Source organism: Pygocentrus nattereri, chromosome 20 (assembly GCF_015220715.1).
Source record: "Pygocentrus nattereri isolate fPygNat1 chromosome 20, fPygNat1.pri, whole genome shotgun sequence".
Lineage (NCBI taxonomy): Eukaryota > Metazoa > Chordata > Actinopteri > Characiformes > Serrasalmidae > Pygocentrus > Pygocentrus nattereri.
The window spans coordinates 8805976-8813848 of NC_051230.1; the positions used below are offsets into that span (position 1 = coordinate 8805976).

Sequence of the window (7873 nt, forward strand, 5' to 3'; positions counted from 1 at the left end):
CATTTCGTTCCTACTGAACAATTCCGACTCATGTTTCTCTAGAACTGAGCGCACCAAACCACTCTGAATGACCTTGTTATAGGGTAAATAAATAAATAAGTTCACATTTAAAAGAAAGCAAGACTGTGATCCTAAGAAAGTAGGCAAATATACAGCTTTTTCCTTTAATTAGGGAATATGACAAATATGGCTTCAAAATTAAGCAGTACTGACAAAATAAAAAGGCAGGTAAAAGTACAGCTATTTTCTTAGGTTTAATTAGCTGTGACAAATATGGCTCACAAATCGTTAAAAGGAAGCAATATGCAGCATAAAAATGCAGCTTTTTGCAGTTTTTTAAAAAAGACTATTGTTTTGCATCATTGCATCATGCATTACACGCACTAATTGTGATAAAACTATAAAATCTCAGTTTTTAGGTAGTTCCGAGCTCTAGGTTGCTGTCCCTGAGCTTGTGAGAGTACTTTGTTTTGCTGTTTGGTTTCGTGGTCACCCATACACACAGCCACGAAGATGAAGGATCCTCCGATCACCAGTAGAAGTCCAGAGAACCAGGCGGAGAACATGGCCTCTCCATATTCCCAGCGTGGCATCACGTCCGGCAGAGATTCATCCCAGAATTCTACCACCATCATGTAGGCAATCAGAGAGACCGGAGCTAATGTAGTGACCCCTGAGACCCAAATCAGCACACCGCCGAGGATGAGGAGTGCCCGCTTTGTTTTCTCACGGCCTTGTCCGATCTCCACACCCTCCAGCCCAAAAAAGGCAGCTGCCACTCCTAGAAAACCAGTGGCAATGGACAGACACATGAGTATCCGTGATGCTAGGGTGACCGGTGGCAAGGCTAACAAAGATTCGAAGGCTTTACAGTGCAGGCCCACTTCTTCTGTAAAGATGCAAGTGTGCCAGAGACCCTCATACCAATTCTCCATTTCGTTTAAGTCCGAGTTCATTGTTTTCCACAGTGGCAAGAAAGTGGTGACAAACGTTGTGACCAAACCTCCAAAAGACACAAAGAGCGATGCCCTCTGCATGATCTTGGCGGTCAGCAGCACCATCCTTGCGCTCCCCTAGTTCCTCGCTTCTTGGATCTGTCCACCTCAGACTGACAATACAGTCCTCCAAACTGTCCCTCCTACCCCAAAGCCCCAACAGGCCCAGCCTAGCCCAACCCAGGTCGGCTCCTCATGGTCAACTTCTTTAATAACCAAAGCACTCGTTCACCTCCGGATAATCCCTAAGCATTCGTCCCTCCCTCCACAAGAGCCGTTCTGTTCGCTCAACGTGATGAATATCATCGTAGAGGACAATAAGGGCTTTTTAAAAGAGGGGAAATCAGATATGGTCCAGTTTTGAGTCCAGTGCGAGGAGCCTCCGCAGGGGCGAAACATGATCAGGTCGAGGATGAAGGCACAAGCAGCACAAAGAGAGGGCAGGAGAGCTTCAGAGAGAAACTCCAAGTGAAGAGTTCTGAATGAGTTCCATTCGTGGCCTTATTACACTTCCAGAGAATGACGGTGTTCAAGCACAAGTTGCCACTTCAAGCTATTTAAATTATTTGTGTGGTCAAAGGTCTCCAGGGACATGGCTAGCAGAATTAGGAGCCCTAATACATTTGTCACTTGAATTAGTTATCTCTAAAGCCCTGTAGAAATGGATCTGTTAATGGATTTCAGACAACCTGCCCACACAAATAGGCCTGAACTCATCCTTCCTCATGGTTTGTCCTTGACGATGTGATTTGTACATCCTTCTCTACCCTCTTATGCATAATGCATGTTCAGGCATGTGGATTTGCATTTAATGCATTTGCAGACAATGCGGTGAACAATGTATTTGCATTTAAAAAAGGCTAAGCTTGAATTCAGTTGATGTAAAGCAGTTACATCTAAAATGGTCTCACCACAAGACATCTGCATGGCACTGTTTTGGCTCGAACCATGGTCACTAATTTGCTTTGGTTTAGTCTAACATAACCTATTCTTTCTTGCAGGGGAATTTGACCAATGCTTTGTGATAGAAACCAGACGTTGGAAGCTTTAAAGACTTTAAAAGTACAATATCTTGCATGTATATAGTTACGGATATGCTGTCTAATGACTGAGACATTGTTTTACAATAGTTTTGAGATAAAGTGGCTATATTTGTGCCCCTGGTTCTCATCACCACCACTGCAAAGAACTCTGACTTGGTACGTTTCTCTACAACTAACCATTTTTTTAAAATCAGATGTATTGCTGTTTAAAGTCTCATTTAAGTGAAACTAATTTAAATGACCTTGCCATATCATTTTCCCCTTTCACATAGAGAGGTTCATTGTGTGGTCTTATCTTGCACAAATCTGAGGTAATTGAATCTGAAGGAGGGTGAAGGGTAATATGAGTGGGTAAAGGTCAAGGATAAGATGTGCAAGCAGAGGCCGTTTCCATTCACACACACTGCTGGAGAATCAGGAGTAACTACTGATTTGTGTTCATTTCCCAACAACAGAAGCCCCTTTATCTGCCAATTCTGTTCTTTATCAAAATAAACCAGAGCCAGGTTGAAGGTTTCTTTCAGTCAGTTTTTGTGATCACTCTTTGTCACTAAAGAGGGCAGTCTTTGTAAGAGGGGGGTCCCTCTTATTCAAGTTTGAGCACCCCTGGTCAAATGACATGCTTTGTATGTTTTCTAAGTGAAAATAAACACTTCTGCACACTTAATTGCACAAATACTGTTTATTTGTTGACTTTAGCACACAGAGAACAAAAATATAAAACTGGCACATGGTCTGTGCAAAACGTATGTAACATTTTTTGGCACATTATTCGCCCAGCATTGCACAAACTTTTCCACATCGCATCTCCATTTTTGTCATTTAATTTACATAATGTATCATTCCTGTTGCTCTTTACATTGTGTGTAAATTTCATGAAGAATGAACCAAAAGAAATGACCAAAAAAGACTTGAAAAAAATTCTAGTTCCATTGACTAACATTAAAAATATAATATGTTTTTTCCTTCTCCTGTAAAGTTACCATTTTGATTGTAGAGTTACTTTTTACACTTTTTTAGAATACTTCTAGAATATTTGCCCACTACATAAAATCAGTCTTATAAAATAAATAAATAAATAAAAAAAACAACAGCTTCTTGCTTATTAACTATTTTAAACTAGTGTATGACATTTAGTAAACACCTTTAGGGGGCAGTCATGGGCTGGAGGTTAGGGAACCAGCCTTGTGACAGGAAGGTCACCGGTTTGATCCCCAGAACCGAGAGCACATGACTGAGGTGTCCTTGAGCAAGACACCTAACCCCCAACTGCTCCCCGGCTGCAGCGGATTGGGCTGCACACTGCTCTGGGCAAGTATGCTCACTGCCCCCTAGTGTGTGTGTGTGTGTGTGTGTGTGTGTGTGTGTGTGTGTGTGTGTTCACTAGTGTGTATGTGGTGTTTCACTTCACAGATGGGTTAAATGCAGAGGTGAAATTTCCCCGTTATGGGACTAATAAGGGTCTCTTAATCTTGATTAGACTGTCTCTAAATAGGAAGAATGGCTCCTTTACAAACACTGAGATTCTAGTTATAACATGTATAGACAGGTAAATCATCAAAATGTATCCTTAGAGGTCTACCGGTCTTGATTTGAGTCACCTTCTAAATTGCAAATATTTGAGGGTGCAGTTTGGTATTAAAGGGCACATATTCGAACTTTTCTTGCATTTTAGTTTTCCCTAGTCCACTTATAACTTTTGTGTTTCATAATTCATTTCTGCACGACTATCTTCCAAACAATCTTTATCCCTTGTAGCCACTTCTTTTGTGTTTTTGTGTTTGTGTTTGTGTTTGTGTTTCATAATTCATTTCTGCACGACTATCTTCCAAAAAATCTTTATCCCTTGTAGCCACTTCTTTGACACATAACAACCTTTTTGGTGCTAAATAGCATTATTCTAAAAGACTCTATTGAAGAACCATAGACAACTGGGTTTTCATTACAAAGAAGAACTATTTGGATATACAAAGAACCATTTATAATTTCAAATCTTTTGAAGGTTGTTTGAATTTGATTTTATATAAAAACACTGGCTTTACTAAAGAACCATTTAAGACCCCTTAAGAACCTTTTTTTTTTTTCAGAAAAATACTGAGTGGTGCGCTGTGATGCGCCGAGAAACTGAACATCACCAGTGTGTGTACCTTCACTGAAAACAGTGGTTGTTTCACTGGGCCTTTAAGACTGAGGTATGTAAATGAACCTCTGATTAGCTGCTCTATATTGTTAATCATTCAAACAACAGTCCTGGTAGAATCCTTCCTTAAAACTCCATCGTGGACAAGCAGAGATAAACTGTAGAATGAACACAAATTGGACATTTTTGCAGCTTACTTTACATATATACAACATGGCCAAAATTATGTGGACATCTATACATAGCACCCATATGGGCTTGATACCCCATTGCAAAACCAAGAGGATTAATATGGTACAGCCAAGATGAAACAGCAAAGCTCTGAACTGCTGTCACAAAGCTGGAAACATATAAAATGCCTTTGTATGTTGTAGCATTAACATTACCATTCACTGGAACTAAGGGGATCACCTTAAACCCCGAAAAACTGCCCCAGACCATTATCCCTCCTCCACCAAACTTTACTGTTAGCACTTTGCATGCTGATAGGTAGCGTTCTGCTGGCATCTGCCAAGCCAGATTTATCATTCATAGTGAAGTGTGATTCACCACCTAAAGCTCAATCCTAGCAAGATTGAGCTGCTACTCATCCCTAACTCAGTCACGCAGCTTTCTCCTGTACGCTTTGTCTCTAGTCATCTCAAGGTTTGACTACTGCAACTCTCTCTTGGCTGGTCTTCGCATGCAGACCATCAAGCCTCTGCAACTCATCCAGAATGCGGCAACACGGCTCATCTTCAATCTCCCCAAGTTTGGCCAGGTCACCCCACTGCTATGCTCCCGTCACTGGAGCTGCACGCATCAGATTTATAACCCTAATGCTTGCATACAAAGCCAAAAATGGACCAGCCCCTACCTACTTTATGGCAATGGTGAAATCTCGAACTGTACCACGAGCCCTTTGAGCTTCAAGTACAGCCTGGTTTGACCCGCCATCCTTCAAGGGGAAGCAAGTGGAAGGCAAGCATTAAGACTTTCCTCTGTACTGCCACCCAAGTGGTGGAATGAACCACTGGCTGTCCGTACAGCGGAGTCTCTCTGTGTCTCCGAACGCAGACTGAAGATACATCTCTTTATGCAGCACTTAAATGAGCACTGAATTTAGTACTGATTGTATTGTATTGTACTGCACTTATGTATTGTATTGCGTTGCTCTGTGTTCAACTCTGTTCCTTTTCTCTGGGTATCAACAGTGACTTTTGTTTCTAGCAGTATCTGAGCTCAGGACTGTCTTTATCTCTAACCTATTGGTAACTAGCAAAGATACATTCTCTAGATAGACAAAGCACTTCTTGTAAGTCGCTCTGGATAAGAGTGTCTGCTAAATGCTGTAAATGTAAATGATTTATCCAGAGTCCAGTGGCGGCTTTACACCACTCCAGCTGCTGCTTGGCATTGTACATTTTGCTCTGGGTTTGCGTGGTCTACCACTTCATGGTTGAGCTGTTGCTTCTAGACATTTCTATTTTACAGTAATAGAGCCAGAACCAACAGGACAGAAATTTCACAAACTGACTTGTGACAAAGATGGCATCGTGAGATAAAGCCATGTTTAAAGTCACCAAGCTCTTCATTAGGACCCATTGTACTGCCAATGTCTGCATATGGAGATTGCAAGGCTATGTGCTTAATTTTATACACCTGTTAGCAATGCGTGTGGCTGCAACATCATAATTCAATAATCAGGATGGGTGTCCACATACTTTTGGATATATGATTTATGTATTGCACCATCAACTTTACTTTTTTAAAACTTTTTTAAAATGGTCAAATCAGGATATAGACACTAAACAGCAAAGGTACCTAAATAGCTTTCCAAATGTTCCAGTTTTAGCACTTGAGGAAAGCACATTTCCCTGTGCCGTCTCTCTTGGTGCTTAAATGGAAGTGATGATTGCCAACACTGAAGCTGTACTGCAGCCCATAGGCTTTGGGTGGCCTGAATGCCCCCCAGGTCCAGTTGCACTTCCTGGCAGGGTGGTTTAACAGTGCCTGCCTCTAAACTAAATGAGACTCTTTGTACTGCTGTCCAAAACCTTGCATTCATTCTGTCTTCCTTTTCATCCCCTCGATCCAAGGGTCAGCAGAAATCACAGAGAGGTAGAGGTAGAAAGATGGCCATCGCTTGGACAAAATTACTTTTTTAAGTTGTATGCCAAGAAAAACTGTACTTTCAGTGTTTAACTGACAAAACCAGGTAAATGCTTTTCATTGCAGGCCTGACAGCTTATGTATGCACTGATCAGATATGTCCAACTTTTAGCAACACTTTATTTGAAAACTACCAAAACATGTGCATAAACACTAGGCAATGATGCAATGCTTGAATAATTCTGAATAGCCTATGCCAGAAACTGCAAAACATGCTTTATGTAGTAAATTACTGAACTCTTTATTTAAATTAGAACTGTCTTATGAAGTATCAAGTAACTATGCAGGTGGCCTATGTAAGAACACTATATACGGGCTCTATGGAAGATTGTTATGCCCTCACAATTTCCATACATACTTTTCCCACATGTATGAATATTCATATTTCTGCACAAAAGTCCTGTACTTGAGTAAAAGTAGAGATTCCCTTGTTAAAATATTATTCCAATAAAACTAGGTTACTGTCTATAGAACACAATTGCAAAATGACTTTCTCTTGGATGTACTTCAAGGGGAATTCCACCAATCCTTAACAGTTTCTGCATAATGAAATTATTCATTTGTAAAGAAAGTAAGAGTGGTTCAGTATGAAATGCACCAATCCAGAGAAACAGCCCAGAGTCAGAATCGTTCGCAGTGGTGGTGACAGGAACCAGACATCTGAAGCGTTTACTACCTCACAGAAGGCCACTATATAAAATGATTATAAATACACTGACGCCTAAGACTTTTTTTGCAATAGTTATGAGAGAACTTAAATGTACTTTTCATAATGCATTCCTGGCAGTGAAGTGCATGGAGTTGTTTATGGTGTTGTAAAGCAAAATAGTCCCCAGAGAACTTATATTTTCAGATTTACCACTATTTTATTTTTGGATAGTAAATAAAAAGGCTGGATTTTGTAGACTTGTGTCCCCTGGTTGCTATCAGCACCACTGCAAAGATTCATTAAGCTTCTCTACATTTAACCATTTCACATCAAAACACGCGGAATGACTTTGATAACATCTTAAGGAGTTATGCAGACATTTTGAAATTCCCCTATAGCATCAAATGTAGAAGAAATGTGAGTTACTACTGTTACTATACAACCCCAAAAAAAGTTTCCAAAAAAAGTTGGGATGCTGTGCAAAATGTAAATAAAAACATAATGTGCAAATCATTTAAGCCCTATATTTCATTTGAAAACAGTATAAACCAATATCAAATGTTAAAACTGTGAAATGTTAGTTTTTGAAAAATATATGAATTTGATGCCAACAACACATTCCAAAAAAGTTGGGATGGAAGCCACAAAAAACAATGTAATACTAAAAAAACATCTGTTGATTGAGTCTTGCAGAAATAAAGGTGGAGAGGGGTTCACCACTCTGTGAAAGTATATAGCAAATATTGCAAGAATTCAAAAATAATGTTTCTCAACATAAAATAGCAAAGAACCTCTGCTTTTCATCATCTATGGTAAATTTTATCAATAGATTCAGAGAATTTGGAGAAATCTCTGTATGCAAGAGACAAGGACAAAAACCAGTATTGGCTGGCCA

General features: G+C 40.0%; 1 protein-coding gene across 1 annotated transcript; it reads right to left on the reverse strand.

Annotated features, from left to right (window-relative positions):
- Positions 1-398: 398 nt before the first annotated feature.
- si:dkey-98f17.3 (uncharacterized protein LOC793143 homolog) lies at positions 399-1091 on the reverse strand. Its single transcript, XM_017705022.2, has one exon. It carries the CDS (start codon positions 1059-1061, stop codon positions 399-401), a length of 663 nt encoding a protein of 220 aa, XP_017560511.1. The 5' UTR covers positions 1062-1091.
- Between the last annotated feature and the right edge of the window lie 6782 nt (positions 1092-7873).